General features: G+C 37.0%; 1 protein-coding gene across 1 annotated transcript in view; it reads right to left on the minus strand.

The window, feature by feature from the left end:
* LOC113230094 (beta-arrestin-1) overlaps positions 1–17,014 on the minus strand; it is a 191,046-nt gene that overhangs the window by 24,061 nt on the left and 149,971 nt on the right. The window contains exons 3-4 of the mRNA XM_026463851.1: positions 5,818–5,879; positions 366–461 (exon numbers count right to left, since the gene is read on the minus strand). Of these exons, the coding sequence (XP_026319636.1) occupies positions 366–437 (72 nt within the window). The 5' untranslated portion in view covers positions 438–461; positions 5,818–5,879. The remainder of the gene's footprint in view (positions 1–365; positions 462–5,817; positions 5,880–17,014) is intronic.

Genomic DNA, 17,014 nt, shown 5'->3' on the forward strand with positions numbered 1-17,014 from the left:
GTTGGCGTACCTGGGGCTCTACTCCGGTTCTCCATCCATTCGAAACAATTACTGTCATAGTGTCATGTTAATATGGTCATGGGGAGAGACAATATGTCGCCAAAGTACGAACATATTAATAATAATAAAAATAACGCACACACTCATAGCCCCGCGCTAGGGAAACCCTGTCGCGGATGCCATGGACACACACATAGATAACCAGAAATTACACCCACTAGATAAATAAATATAAGCCATACAAATATTTTTCCCGGCCCGGGAATCGAACCCGGGACCTCTGCGTGGCAGACTAGCATGGCAACCGTTCGGCCACAGAGGCAGTTCAAAGTTGTTGAAAGTTGGCATATCAAAAGGTAATTTACCTTGCCATTTGGTGAGCTCTTCTTGAAGACCCTGGTGGCCTGCCGCTGCTTGTTGCTGCCGGCGTCGTCCATTCTGCCGCCTCGCCCTCCGCACCACTGAAATATCCAAACATTAATATCTCATACAAATAGTACGTGGCGTAAATGTAATTTTATGACCCGTTTCTGATGTTATTATGATCTGATCCCGATAGTACTCGTATAACGTATATAGCGAACAAAACTGACAAGGGATTAACAATGGTTTCGAGAACGTTAAAATCAAATTACCGTAAAGTGGGACTGTCTGATTGAGATTATGGGGGCAATTGCCACTAATGTATTCAGTCGTACATTCCATGTCTGCGACTATTTGAACACATACTGACAGAATAGGTATCTAATATTAACGTGAATAAGCTAACTTATAATAAAATAACTTTTGCAGATTTTTTAATGAATAATGACGCAAATTAGGCTACAACCTCGCCTGAATATAATTTACATACTGAGAGACGGAATGAAATCTAATTTATGTAACGAAATAGAATAATGATCTTTATGTCAACTTTATATGGCACAATATAGATACGATAGCGATAGCAGCGAGAATTCCCGAGACTACGCAAGAATTCTCTGGACAATGATAATAATAAATTTTATTAGCAGTAGTGTAATTTACAGAGATGTAATATACAGTATGCAAATTTATATTAAATTTAATATTAGTACAAATAGTCTTTGAAGACATTTTGAGTATCAATTTAATATCAAACTACATAGGTATACGTTTGCGGTCAAGGTATGCTAGAACGGAATAAAAGCAAAATCAGACGACAACCATGCGAATAACCTTCTTCTTAACATAATATTTAAACATATATAGGTATCGTCGCTTAACAAACAACACCGCTTAAGTAACTTCAAGTAATTTTATAGGAGCGTGAAAAACCTGCATATATTAATGTATAAAAGGATTTTTAACCTATTGTTAGTAATAGTAATTTAAGTGCCTCTGTGGCCGAACGGTTACCATCACTGCCACGCAGAGGTTTCAGGTTCGATTCCCGGGCCGGGAGAGATATTTGTATGGCCTACATTTATTTCTCTCGTGAGTTAGGGTGTAATTTGTGGTTGTTTATGTGCGTGTCCATGGCACCCGCGACACAGAGTTTCCCGAGTGTGGGGCTATGTTGAGCGTGTGTGTTATTATTAAAAGAAAGACAACGGGAGAATAGGTTAAAATTACTAACAATTACTACTACTACCAACAATAGGTTAAATATATAAAACAATAGATTGTACAGCAAGTGCATATAACGCGTCATTTTATCAGAGACGAAAACATAAGGCGAGGTAAAATGGGTTTTATGAACGAATTATACATTATATATATAAATTAAACAGAAATATTACAAATAGACGATTATTTAATTAAAATTGAATGTAAAATTACAACAATTAAATATTTAATGTGATTTTTTATTTTATGCACTAGAGCATAAAATAAAGTGTGCACACAGCCCCACCAACTGTGGGGCTGTGTGCACAGGATCAATACGTGTGGCGGTGGCGACAGCGTCCTCTGTTAAAGATAATATTAAGATAATATTCCACCTCTAAGGGTGACAAACTAGGGGATGAATCCGGTTTCGCGCACTTTCCAGTACATGATTTCAATAAAACTTGGCAAATAGATGTAATCCCACGAACTTTAGGATAATAAAAGTTATATTTATTATTTTAACTGGTACAGTAAGTCCGTCCGGGAACCTTGTCTTGAATGAAGGCTCATAAAATGATGACACTTGAACAAAGACGGATTTTATTTTACAAAAGTGCATTATATACATTCCAAACATATAAGCGAGAAACTGTCAGTAAGTTTAATTTTAAATTTTTCTAAAGGGATAATTGATTGAATGCAGCGGACTCTTCTAGCAAGACGCGTGTTCTGTTTTTTGGCTCTTCTACAACTGAGTTCATTATGTTATAATTACAAAAAGTTCGCAAAAATTGCAGCAAGGCAATATAAATCAAGCCTAAGCGACGTTGGTACACGTTTGTGATAGTGTTTTACATGTTTGGATGCAATAACTTCAAAACGGGTTTTGGGTGCCGAACATCCTTGTTGTTCCCAATGCTTCAATTTATATCTTAAAAAAAATCTGATTCTTGTCCTATTCTGAAATTCACACTATCTGACTACGGCAATTAGATTGTACATATACCGGGACATCGCCCTATGGAACCTCCCTTGCAGACTGTAGCAATCAATTTTCATTAGCACAGTAATAGGGTAGCCCTTGAGGAAATAGCGGTCTTGTGAGATCGATGGCTCTATGGAAGAGTGATAGGCCTCCCTCGAGAACATTGTATTGGAACACGAGTAAATAATCGTCAGAAAATTATGAAGTCTCGTTAAAACAGGGTAGCGCTTTGAGTTATGTTCACAATAATTTATTTATTTATTTAAACTTAATTGCACACAAAACAGTACAATAGCGGACTTAATGCCATTAGGCATTCTCTACCAGTCAACTGCTGGGTTCGAAATAATCAACAAGGGGATATTATATGACTGACTATATACTTATATGAGCAACCTATATACACATAAATACAAAATATATAATGCACATATATATTTATATATAACAATGTCAGACTAATGACATGTAGATTGAGACTCCGATATACGCGGACTAATTGCTTGAAAGATGCTTATTCGGCGGTTTTTGAATATTGGCAATAATAAAAGTGACGTACATAGATGATAGACGTTGTTGATTATAAAGGATTTTTTATTAAAAACGCGATCAAACGCGTTCAAATGACCTCGTTCTCACTTGGAGTGGAGTGACGAGGAGGTCGACGATAAAATATGCACATAAATGATGCCTATTCACTCTCGCTTGAAAAGGCCAAGTTTTACCGTTTGGGCACAAGCCTGCAGGCAGTCGTTTTTAAGGGTAGTAGATCCAAGGAACTACTGCTATCTTACCTATTTCTGTCGCTAATATAAAAGTCTAAAAGAAAAAAAAAATTTTGTTCAAAGTTTGTTTGTTGTTGTGTTGCAATCTTTGGAGTGTCCATAATATAGGGGTGGAACCCAAGCAAAAAAAGAAATTGTTAAGGAATTTGTGGTCCTTTTAGACAAGATCATGGAATATAATTTTATTTAGGGACAACATATTAATATACCGTTTCTTTTTATTAAAACATTTTTTATTATATAGGGTTGACCAAAAACTACGTGCAGCTCTAAAGTATAAGAAAAGATAACTTAAATAAGAAACATTAGAAAAATAAATATCAAATTAATCAATAATGTATATAAATATATTTTAGTATATTAATCAATAATATATATAAATAATGGTCATGTTGATCTACAATCTTTTTCTATTTTTCGAGTATTTTTGCTAATTTCATAAAATGTCATGTAGTTTGAAAGTCGTGTCCGTTCAAAGAATTATGTATAAACCAAAACAAGTGAAAATCTAAAGGGGTCAGTCGTGTACGGTGGATGAGATAACACATCCCAAGTCCCAACCTAAACTGCAATAGTTTTTTACGGCTCCATAAAGATGTATACGGTTCGGCATTATCTTGATGAAATACGACACTTTTACGATTCACGGTGCAGTTCTGGGCGATTTCATTAATCATAAACTTAAAACATTCTCGAATATTCTTAAAATGAGCGTTAAAGTAAAGTTTTAGGAAGTAGCAGAGCTCCTCGTGAAAGAGTTCGTCCAGGGAAGTACTGCCACCTTACCAATTTCTACCGCCAAGCAGTAATGTCAGCATTACTGTGTTCCAGTTTCGAAGGGTAAGGTTGCAGTGGCAGTGCCCCTCAGATCTTTGTGATTTAAAACTCTGAGTGGCACTGCAACTGTTATGGACAGGTGTGTAGCTTACCATCAGGCGCACGACTTATTCGCCCCGTCACTTGAATTATAAAAAAAACATTCTTTAAATGAACGTAGACAATGTAAAATTCTACAAGGAAAGAAAAATCTTTTTTGTTTAAAGTTTGTTACTGGCAAAAAACGCACGAACTTTTTGTCAAACCCATTATTAATTAACGGTGACTGTGACCGTAAAAAGTCTTAATAATGGGATACATATTACGTATATTATGCTGTAGTGAACAATTTATTAGTTATTTTTGATACAAGTGCGGAAACTTAGTCATTATTCATGAGTCTCGAGGTTTCAAGACTCGAGACAAGTGAAAATGACAATTCCGCACGTGCATCAAACGACGTTTTTTAATACATTTGCGAAAAAACTATATTGAAAGTAAAATAAAACAGTATATTTTAGTGGTGCGGCGCGCAACGGTCTCGCGTAATACTCATCTCCGGTCATTGTTAATGCCTACTCAATCAGCCATCTTTATGGAAAATATTTTGGTATTTTTAAATGTAACCCGTAGTTTTATAAAACACCTATGCAATTTAAACAAATAAGATGTTTGTAAGTAAATATAAGTTTAAATGACGAATGACTTACGTCACAAAGTACATAAATATTAAATAAATATACAACCTCTTTAGTTCTATGTTTAAGACTTGAAACAACAGTAAATAAAAAAATAATCTCAGTACAGAGTACTAAAAAATCGACCTCAAATGTACGTGGAATTACGTCTATTTGCTAAGTTTTATTGAAATATCCTTTGATTCGCCACTATACAGGACTTGACGCTGGAGATAATAAAAATTCGGTTCTCACTACTCAAAGAATATTGAGAGAAAAACGCCTTGAATTGGAGAAATCGTAAAATCAACCATTAAAATAATTGCACCTTAAGAAAATTTAGGCGCTATTTATAAAAATGAATCTTCATGCGTGAACAGCCCCCTGAGAGGTGGATGATTTCCTTCAAAATGAAATGGGACCACTATGGAAGTACCCCCTTTCCAACAAAAAAAGAATCATGAAAATCGGTTCACAAATACCGGAGTTATCGCGTAACATACATAAAAAAAAATCATACAGTCGAATTGAGAACCTCGTCCTTTTTTGAAGTCTGTTAAAAAATGGAAAAGTAAAAACCACTAGTGCGAAAAATCCAACTTTGGGCACGATTTGTAGTACGAAAGATACCACGTTTTGAGCAACTATATTAAAAAATATATTAAGAACTTAATTTACATATATAAATCTTTGTACTAAACGTCTAGAGCAACCAAATTTAACTCTGGAGCACTACTTAGAGCACATAGACTTGAAACAATTCAAACAATTCGTTTCCCAATTGTTCATATCGCGAATCGCACCCGGGGTCTCGTCATGTAGCCCCTACAGTGCTAACCGAGGTCACCTAGAATACTACATTGAAAAAGGTACTATTTTCGTTTTTTAAAAAAATTGAGTTGCGCATACTATTGAAACGGAAGCGAATCCTGTTACTGAGAGAGAGGTAGTAAAAAAGGAATATAAATGCCTAAAAGCAACTTACGTAGACCTTTGTAAGGCTCCAGGGTTCGCGTCACCGCTGAACACTTATTGCGCCCCGCCGCCCTGCAACAACAGAGAAATTCTATTAGGAAAAGTAACACTAACTATTTGCAAATATTGGTACTTCAGCTAACAGTGCGAGTTCCAGGCCCCGCAAAATGAAATCAAATGTTTTATACAAATAGAACGGTGGTAGCCTGGTAGTGTGGTTTCTCAATAGACATATTGAACGAAAACGTTGAGAATATATTATTATATAATCTGCATGCCGAAGAAAGTTCACTATTAAGTTTCAAAAAGCCGTTGAAAAACCAAATACAAAGATACGACGCAAGCACATAAAAAAATTCGTGAGATCCGCTGGTTCGCTCCGTGGCTTAGTTAGTATAGCGTCTGCCACGGTATGCTAGAAGACGTCGGTTCGAATCCGGCCGGATCGAAGGAATCTTTTTTCTGAGTGTTGGATCTTTGTATTAATAATTATAACGAACTAGTGGAGTAATTTCACATAAAAATAATTGAAAATCAATTCAATAAAAAATTCAGTTCACTATTCTTCGGGAACGTGTGAAATCCCCTAAACGCATAGGGCCAGTGTGACGGACATTTTTTTACGATAACTAGTGATGAGACGAACAGTTGTGAGCCTGGTAGTTACGCGCCTGTGCATGACAGTTGCAAGCGCAAATAAGTGATTTATATGAGATGTAGTCCCATTGTGCCTGTAATTTCACCAGCGCCCTTACTTTTCAAAACCGTTCCTCCCTGGACGAACTCTTTCATAAGGAGCTTTACTACGGATTTTTTTTTACTTTTTTCTTCCCCCTTTGTTTTTTCACAAATGCATAACTTCAAATGCGTGTTTGACAGCGGACAAAGTACTAGCGATAAAGTTTACAAAAAAAAAGAAATGTATAAAACATTTATCTAACCGAATATCTTGTTTGTTGTGACATGTTTCATTACTGCATAGGTATCGAGTTCTTAGGTTTTCTTCACTATTGCACATAGAAAATCATGATGATGAAATGATATTTCATGCCTGGACAGCTCTTAACGTAGAAAGCACAAGTCCGCTCTTGCATGGAGTATTGCAGTCACCTGTGGGATGACTCAGCGAAGTATCAACTTGAGGCTCTTGATTTGATTGAACTCATAGACAGAAGACTTATTGGCGACGATAAGCTTCAATCTAAACTTCATAGTTTAATCCAACGGCGCAAAGTTGCTTGTCTATCGGTTTTCTACAGAATTTCGGCCAGTGCGCGCATGAGCTCCATCAACTCATCCCGCCCGCCCCATTTTACCGTCGGATATCCAGCCGTACGGCGGGATATCATACTTGGTCGACACTCCCTTCACGCTTTTCATTATCTTTTATTATGCGCGCAGCCCTGGAATGGAACTCCCTGCCCACGACTGTGTTTCCGACCACATACAACCCGGGTATCTTCAAGGTGCGACTAAATAGGTATCTTCTGGGCGAGATCGTTCCATCGTAGATCCTATCTTGGCTCCAGAGCATAAGTAGTGCCCAAGAGCAAGTCCATTTTGTTTTAAAAAAAAAGAAATAAACTTTTTTTCGGATTTATATTGCTTACATTTGTTACATATTAGTAGTAGGCTGTATTGGATCCCAGAGTGTTTAAATCCTCTCCTTAGAGGAGACCCGTAACCAATAGTGGAACGTATAAAAGACGATGAAGACAAAATGTTTAAATGCACTTTATACAAAAACGGAACTTATGATTTCTTTTTTGCAATGTGAAAGTAAGTAGTAATAGTACAATGTGTTAAAAGAGCGGTAAGTAGGCAATTACGAACAAAGGGACATTCAAAACCCCTTAGGATCGGGTTTTGAATAGAGGGCTTTAATGGTCCGAACGTTTGTAATTGCTGTTCAGTCCGTGTGCCATACAAAGTTTGTCATCACACTTCTGAGGAAGTTTCAAAAGGGAAAGCTATAGTTTAAAAACGATATATGTAGTTTGTTCATATTTCAAAATTTTGAGAATTGCATAAAAATGGAACTTTGATGTTACTTATGAATGAAACAAAAAATCTTTGCAATTTATTTATGTATGGCATGGTCACGTTGAGTATGTATCTTATAAATGTAATATCGCCAAGTGTATAACGTGTGTAACATATATATAGTATTAGTTTTAATATATAAAAGCACAAGGTACACGAGAGCGACACAAAGCGAGAAACACTGCTGGTTTCGCATAAACGTCTCGCGCTTAATGTCGCTCTCACGCAAGTCGCGCGCTGTCATGCTAGCCCTTCTGTTGACACGATTCGTATTTCAGTTGGCACATATAGCCACGTTGAGGTGACAAACACTGGTTCCGGTCCAATTGGATCGAAGGAATTTCTTTGTCTTTGCTTAATATCTGTGTCAATAATAACATTAGATCGTCAAGTTGTGAGTTCCTCCAGCTGAATGGTTTTAAGGCATGAGCGCCCAGTTACACGACGCGAAAGTTTTCGTGCGGCCGCCGCGCGGTAATCGTCCGGCTACCACGCTTTCACGTATGTAACGCTTCACAGAGAGCGGGTGCGAGTCGGGTGCGGTTCGAGTCGGGACCGCGGCGCGTCTGATTCCGTGTATTTATATGGATGATACTATACGACGATGCTAATATAGCGTATATTTAGCAATAATAGTTCGGCCAATAAACACGTGCGCGCGATGAAATTCGTGCCAAATAAACGTGCCCTGAACCTACCCAGGCTTAGTTAAGCGCGGTCTGACGGCTAACGTTTAAAGAACAACATCTATTTACTAAACAATTGTATATAGACCCAGTAAAAAGATATGTAACAAACACGTAACGAAACTCGTAAGGACTAGTAAGTTAAAACCGGTCAGCCAGTCAAATCGAAGAAGTTTTTCTTTGTGTTCGACTTTTGTATCAATAATGACAACTAGTGGACTATTTCCACAAAAAATATATGAAAATCATGGTAATAAAATATCACTACATTCAATGTTTTCCTCCTACTTTAGAGGGGTCTCTATAGTAAAAACTTCGCCCGTTAAAAATATCACAAATCCTTTTATGTCGCGCTGTATTAGCAATCGAGTGGACCTATTTGAATATTTCTTTAATTCATTTTTTTAACGGAAAAATATTTACTACTTGTGACTTCCTTGACGTCAGGCATGTTATGTGCAGCTACCCGTTTGAAGGACTGGTGGGTGCAAACTGATAGACTTTCTCTTTGCGTTCTTTTGTTCCGCTAAATAAAGAAAGACCACACCAGACTAATGTGGTTCGTTCTCGAATACGTATTCTCTGCCTAATTTCCGTGGCAATGTTTATATGAGTATTCAAGTATTATCATGAAATATTAAATAATATTTTACGCTTACATACTTAATAAATAAAAAATAAAATAAAGTAAATCGGTCATTTTCAGGTTAGTGTTCTTTACATGTTTTTATAGTAAAATAAGCTCATAGTCTTCTAACGTAATAATTACAAAACATGGGAGAGAAAATATTATTTAAATATCTCTAATTACTACCGAATAAAACCGATCTTTCCGTAGATGCATATAGTAAAATTTTGTGTTTTTTTTTATTGAGCAAAGTAAAGTCAATAGTGCTTCGGGTCCAATACTTCACTACCGGTATCTCGGATTTTCATTATCAATTGTAAAAACAAGTTGAATTCGCATTTTTAACATTGACAAACCGATTTTCCGCGTAGTCGAAATACGTCAAAAAATATATTTTGGGTCCCACTTCACCTTAATACCTATTATTCTCGTATATATTTATATCGTACCGCACGACGTACCATTCTTTCCTGTACGTCTGGCGCACCTTGGGCAACAATTAGCTAGTATCTTACGCCGATTGGCAAATACTTCCACCACGATGGCCGAGAGTATGCCATTGATACGATAAGAAGAAGACTGCCGTCCGTTAACTAAAACGTGGTTAAGTGACAAAATAATTTTTTGAGATATCATAAAATCTATAACCGAGTTTTAGAATATTGAAATTTTTTAATGATATTTCAGCTACGCATCGTTAGGGTGCGTTCCCACTATGTCGTCACGTTTTATTATCGTTAGACGACTGTCTAGCCTGTTCCCATATCACGACTATTTGTCGTGGACGATTTTTTATCGTTGAACGACTGTCGTGACTAGCTGTTCCCACTAGATCGTGACGACAATTTATCGTTTCACGACAGTCTCCTTGCCCATCTCTGGCTACGACCCAACGCTACTGCAAAGCGAGCAGAGGGCGCGGGGTATGAGAGGAGAGGGCAGGGAGCAGAATACGTGCGGACAGCGATAGATAAAACGTGACGACAATAGGAGCTGCGACAATCTGTGATCACGTTATTATCGTGACGTTTTTTTATCGTCAGACGACTGTCGTTCTAGCTGTTCCCACTATGACGACAGTTTGTCGTTGTAACGTTAAAAAATCGTGAACGACAGTTAATCATGTCGTGCTATATGTGAACAACTTCATTTAAATATACAAGTCACGACACTGTAAACTGCACGACACTCTGTCGTCACGACATAGTGGGAACGCGCCTTTAGGGTAAGTCCCAATAAGTCGAACACGTTAACTAATTTTAACTGTTTTTAAAAGTGAATTTTGTGGTCTATCTTATGCTATTTAAAACGGATATTTGACCATTTGTCACTTAGCCTCGTTTTAGTTAGTGCACGGCGAAGGATAACTTTTAGTAATTTATTTAGCTAGAACTAATCAGAATAATGTTCTTTTTAAGTTTTTCCTTGTTAATTAAATTTTTTTATTGAATTGATATTCAATTATTTTTTGTGAAATTACTCCACTAGTTTGTTATAATTATTAATACAAAGATCGAACACTCAGAAAAAATTCCTTCGATCCGGTCGGATTTTCCTTGTTAATAAGTAACAGTTAATTACCACAACTCTAACAACATCAAAAGGGCCCGATTATTAAACAATAGTTGAGAGTTTGCCCTCATTTAGGACCACGCGGTCAAGTTTGCTCTCGTTTAGACTCACGGACTCAAGCGGTCAATGTTTTTATTGTTTTATTGTAAAAAAGGAGGTTCTCACTTCGACTGTTTTGTTTTTGTATGTATGTTAGGCGATAACCAATACAAAATTTGTGACCGATTTTGATGATTCTTTTTTTAGTGGAAAAAGGATACCTTAGTAGTGGTCCCATTTAAATTTGAAGACAATATTTCACCTCTAAAGGTGGTAAAGTAGGAGATGAATGACTTTTGAGGTTGGTTTTTTTTTGTACTCTGTAAAGAGATTATTTAAATACAAAAAATAATGTTTGAAGTTGATGGCTTCAAGTAAGTAGCAACTTTACACATTTTAGGATGATTCTTTAGTGCAATTATGAGCATGCTATATTTAGTATTTACTAGTGGTTAGTAGTAGTAGTATACTTATAAGTTGGGTCTAGTTTGGGTGTTCTTGCCTGAATTGCGGATTTCGTTAAACTGGTACTCATTGTACAGGGAATTCCCTAGTTTGAGACCAGGTAATTGATATGATGGTGTGACACATTATACAAATATTTCTCCCGGCCCGGGAATCGAACCTGTGACCTATGCGCAGCAGTCCGGTATGGTAACCGTTCGGCTACGAAGGCAGACAAATATTATTAGATTATTATCTGTGGACACCAAAAAAATATTCGTATTTCAGTAAATATAGAGATACTGACATTTCAAACTGGGAATGAATATGATTAAATATTTTTTAAGGTATTTTCACACATAGGTATGTGATCGAATTGCGACGCGAAAGTCAATAGAACTACGTTGAATGTTAAAACGTGAAGATAACATAAAAAACGTCCGTGTTAGTCTTAAGACAATTCTGTCAGCAGAAAAACAAAGCGAAATTTTATTAAAACGTCGTATCTCATGAAATTTTAATGCGCTTTATATAATACATGTTTTGAAAGAAGCGGTATCTTAACGGGAGAACAGTGGCTTCTCTAAGAGTTCGACCGTTACAATACCTTATGCTATGATTACCTACGACTTTAATTTGTAAGTTATGTACATTTCTGACTGATTAGTAGCAATAACTCTAGTTAACAGTGAAGGAAAATATCGTGATGTAACCTGCTAGTCAAAGAGGGTATTTTTGGAAATCATATGGTCTAGTATGGCGTGCTATGATCTAAACCACAAGTTTCCAAACTCTATGGCTCACCGCCTACTTAGGCAGGATAAAAAAAAATTTGACCACAAAACCACAAAAATAATTGAAAACACTTTTTATTTTTAAATTAAATAGACTTGCTCTTGACCCCTACCTAGCTCTAGAATCTATCTCTATAGGATCGATGAAACGAGCTCGCCCAGAAGATGCCTATTCAGTCGCACATTAAAGATGCCCGAGTTGTACGAGTTCGGAAACACAGTCGCAAGCAGGGAGTTCCATTCCTGGGCTGTGCGCATAATAAAAGTATTGCGTGCGTTTTCTTTTGGGGTCGAAACACAAAACTGCGAATCGACTCGATGTAATTTCGCAACGCAGAAAACTGCGAGGCGAATTGATGCGATGGGATTTTGTGCGGCAAGGCATCTCACTGCCACGGTTCTGGTAACTATTCCTTCATCGATCGACAACCGTCGTGAACGTATTTTTTAAAGTAGGTAGCGACATGAATCGTAAAAAGAGTCTTGCTGCTGTTATTGATAAGAAACTATAGGAATAAAACACAAAGAAGATTAACATCGCAGGAATGCGCGATGCTGACCAATTCGCTAATTCTTGCGATGCGTCGTGCGAGATCGTAGATTTCTGCGCAGTTTAGTGTTTCGACCTTTACATGTAAATTAACACAAAAAATCATATTATATAATCAAGGAAAAAAATATTATTTGTAGTGTAGTTTAAATAGGTAATTGGACAGCATCAACGCGCCCCCAATTGCTTCCGAGGTCCCTACCGTCCTCTAGGATTCTTCAGCGCCCATCGGGGGGCGGTAGGAACCACTGTGGGAAACTATGTCTAAACACTCTCCATAGGAGGAACTCGTGTCTAGCAGTGGGAAGTATAAAAGGTTAATGACTGTTTTTTGCCTCCTGTACTTATATTCTAAAATTTACATTAAAAAACCCAATGTTTACAATCCAAACTAATATTACAAATACGAAAGTAATTGTTTTTTAGTTTTAGTGACGGGAAGAACAAGTCGTGCGCATGATAGTAACCTACATGCCTGTTCATTACCGTGTCATGTCACTCTGAAACATAAGTTGATAAGTCCCATGTGCCTGTAATTTTGATAGTACCCTTACCCTTTAAAACCGAAACGCAGTAATGCTTACATTGCTTGGCGGCAGAAATAGGTAAGGTGGCAATACTTCCCTGGACAAAATTTTTGACAAGGTGCTCTACTGCTGTTAAAAAGTAACTAACTCTGTTACGTTTTCACGCCTAAACTGGTTCAGCTGAACCAATTTCGATGAAATTTGGCATAAAGATAAATAGGACCTAGGAGGACATAGGCTACTTTTTGTCACAAAAATAGATCTTAAAGGGGGTGAAATAGAGGATGGAAATTTGTATGGAGAACCAATAAAATTATGAAAATTAGTATTGTAGGTAGGCCATAGCGTCGATTTCAACCGCCCGGGGCCAACTTTAAATTTACTGCTCCCTTTGTTTTCACGATTACAAAAGTAGTTTTGTTCGTTCGGGTTGGCTTGGCTTAATTGTGTTTTTTTAGTCAAAAATGTAATTTAAAAAATGATTATATGTAGATATTAGAAATTTCATCGGTAAACTAATTTCAGTAACATAATTTATGAAAACAAATTATTTAGAGGTCAACTTAGACTGGCTGTGGTTCGTGACGCAAGTAGCTCCCGTAGGCGCATTTTATCACACTCAGATCTGATGTCGATGAGTACAACGCAGCGTCACAACGCAACGTCTTCGCAATGCATACGCAACGCATCACATGGCATCGCTCTTACCCGATGGAAAAATGATATTAAAGTGTCTAAATACTTAGGTATTTGCGTGTATAGTTTCATACTTCGTAAATTGCAGATTTTGAATTGCCCCTTAAATGCTTCTGTGACTGTGTGAAAAGGACTGTCAAGAATTGCCAGTTTATTTTTATTCCTCTTATTGATATTTTACGTTAAAATTTTATTTAACTGGCGAAATAAATGTTACGTTTCATAAAAACCACTCAGTACAGGGGCCACTCACGAGGCGGCATCGAATTGGAATTTTATCCATCGCCCCTCCCGATACGTTGAGTAAATAGAGGCGAAATTATCCAAACCGGCAATGGGACAAATGGAACGGAAAGCAATGGGGACGGAGGAAACTTTTTTCACTGTTCGTTATATTCAAATTTTTTCAATGTCACATTATTTTGATTGTTGGCGGTGCCAGGCGTGCTTATTTTGTTATATGACTATTGAAATAATGTTTGAGAATATTTTTAAAAGGGAAGTTTTGCTTTAAAACTATTATAGTTTAATGTTGTTAGTTTTTTTATAATATCAAGTGACGGGACGAACAAGTAGTGCGCCTGATGGCAAGCTACACGTCTGTCCATAACAGTTGCAGTTGCCACTCTGAGCATTAAATCGCAAAGATCTGAGGGGCACTGCCACTGTGCCTGAAACATAAGCTGACAAGTACCATATGACTGTAATTTCACCAGCACCCTTACCCTTCAAAACCGGAACGCAATAATGCTCATATTACTGCTTGACGGCAGAAAGAGGTAAGGTGGCAGTACTACCCTGGACGAGCTCTTTCACAACGAGCTCTACACTGTTACTAAAAACTACTTATTGGTAAGCAGTAATATCAATAATGTGCCAAATAACTACACTGTTTACCTGTTCTAAAACTAGGGGATAAGTATACTACGAGAGCTAAAACAACGAAATGAAAACACCCCGACAAGACTTAATATTGGTTATACCGGGCATTGAACTTGGGACCTCCTCCATAAACAACCCACTGACGTCGTGTCGCAGTATGTAGCCACAGCCAAATACAATATAGTAGCAGTAGAGGTCCTTGTGAAAGAGTTCGTCCAGGGAAATACTGCCACCTTACCTGTTTTTGCCGCCAAACAGTAACATCAGCATTACTATGTTCCGGTTTTGAAGGGTAAAGGTGCTGGTGAAATTACGGACACATGGGACTTGTCAACTTATGTCTCAGGGTGACAGGTGCAGTGGCAGTGCGACGAGTACGAACTGTTATGAACAGGCGTGTAGCTTACCAGCAGGCGCACTACTTGTACGTCCAATAACTTGACATTATAAAAAAAATGGTACAATGTAACGTTATTTCAACAAGATTTTATGAGCAATCCAATATGAGTTCGTTTGTTCGTTTATATATTTCACAATTCCTATTAAAACTTTCATCATAAAAAGCGAAATAAATTAAACCTTGTTAAACCGTTTTTCATACTCCGCCGGTGAATAACAGAATTGTAATCTAATAGCAATAACTTACACCTGCATAGGCTTGATGAAAAATAAATAAGAACAGTAATAAAAATTTAATTTCAAAACTTCAAACGCACGACAGTGAAACGACGTGGTCTGTGGTGAAACGTATCGATCCCAAAGCAAAAAAGCTGCCTGACCTCATTAGAAGTTTTATTTGTGCAATGAAATCTAATTAGCTGACTTTATAATAGGTTAAACTTTAAGGTTTTCCCGCATTGTAAAAGTTACTCAGACTAAATTTAATTAGGTAATGTTTGTTTAAAGTTAGGTAAACAGTTACCATTTTCACGTTGAGTAAACTAAAGTTTTGCTAACAATTATTTAATAAACGGAAAAGTTAAACTCAGAGCACTCAATGGGTTTCGGGTAAAATAAATTATGATTTTTTTTCATTTTTTTATAAAGTAAGTGACGGGACGAATAAGTTGTGAGCCTGATGGTAAGCTACACGCCTATCCATAACAGTTGCAGTGCCACTTAGAGCTGTAAATTGCAAAGATCTGAGTGGCACTGCCACTGCGCTCGTCACCCTAAGACATAAGTTGACAATTTATCCTTCCAAACCGGAACGCAGTAATGCTCACATTACTACTTTACGGCTAACTCCTTGACAAGGAGCTCTACATTGATATTACATTATCATATTCATTATTAATTATTTTTAACCGATTTGTGAACCGATTTTCATGATTATTTTTTTGTTGGAAAGGGGGTACTTGCATAGTGGTCCCATTTCATTTTGAAGAAAATCATCCACCTCGAAGGGTGGCTGCTCACGCATGAAGATTCATTTTTATAAATAGCGCCTAACTTTAATTTAGGAGCAATTACTTTAATGGTTGATTTTGCTATTTCTCCAATTCCAGGCGTTTTCTCTCAATATACTTTGTAGTAGTGAGAACCGATTTTTATTATCTCCAGTGTCAAGTCCTGTATAGTGGCGAACTAGGGGATATTTCAATAAAACTTAACAAATAGACGTAATTCCACGTACTTTTGACGTCGGTTTTTTTAGTACTCTGTACTGAGATTACTATGTATTCGTACTATTAGTTAATAGTTTAGTTTTACTTTGTATTATTACTTTATGTGACTGTTACATAATGAAAGGCACTAAAATATGAATGAGGGTTTATGAAACGAGCGGACAGGCGAGTTTCATGAAAACATCTCACGATTGCATAATGCCTAATTATGTACAGTTACATACACTGCTTTATCTACACACATTTTATAAGCTCTCTGTGATGTGTTCAAGAACCGCATGTTACGACTGGTGAAATGGCGGCAAATGAAAACTTTTCTCACGCGTGTCACAACCGTAGTTTTTATTTTTAATTCATAGACACACTAGAATCGGCCCCAACTATCATATCGTTCGATTTCAAGTAACGTGTGAAATTGTCAAAATTTTTTGCTACGTGTGGCGCACTATAAGTTTCCGGAATGAATAACAAAAAAATACTATAAGTGGTCAGAAATGAATTTATTGTTTCTCAAAATATTCCCCGTTAGCGTTAATGCACTTTTTCATACGAATGAACCAATTTTGAAAACATTTATGCCTCAGTGACAATCTCTGAAACATATTTTTCATACTCTTCGACAGCCCCTTCAGGTGATGAAATTCTTTGACCGAGTAACTGGTTCTTAATTTTTGGAAATAAATAAAAGTCACAAGGTGCCAGGTCGGGACTATACGCG

The sequence above is a fragment of the Hyposmocoma kahamanoa genome, unplaced genomic scaffold (assembly GCF_003589595.1).
Source record: "Hyposmocoma kahamanoa isolate Upper Pololo Valley unplaced genomic scaffold, ASM358959v1 63, whole genome shotgun sequence".
In the NCBI taxonomy this organism is placed as follows: Eukaryota; Metazoa; Arthropoda; class Insecta; order Lepidoptera; family Cosmopterigidae; genus Hyposmocoma; species Hyposmocoma kahamanoa.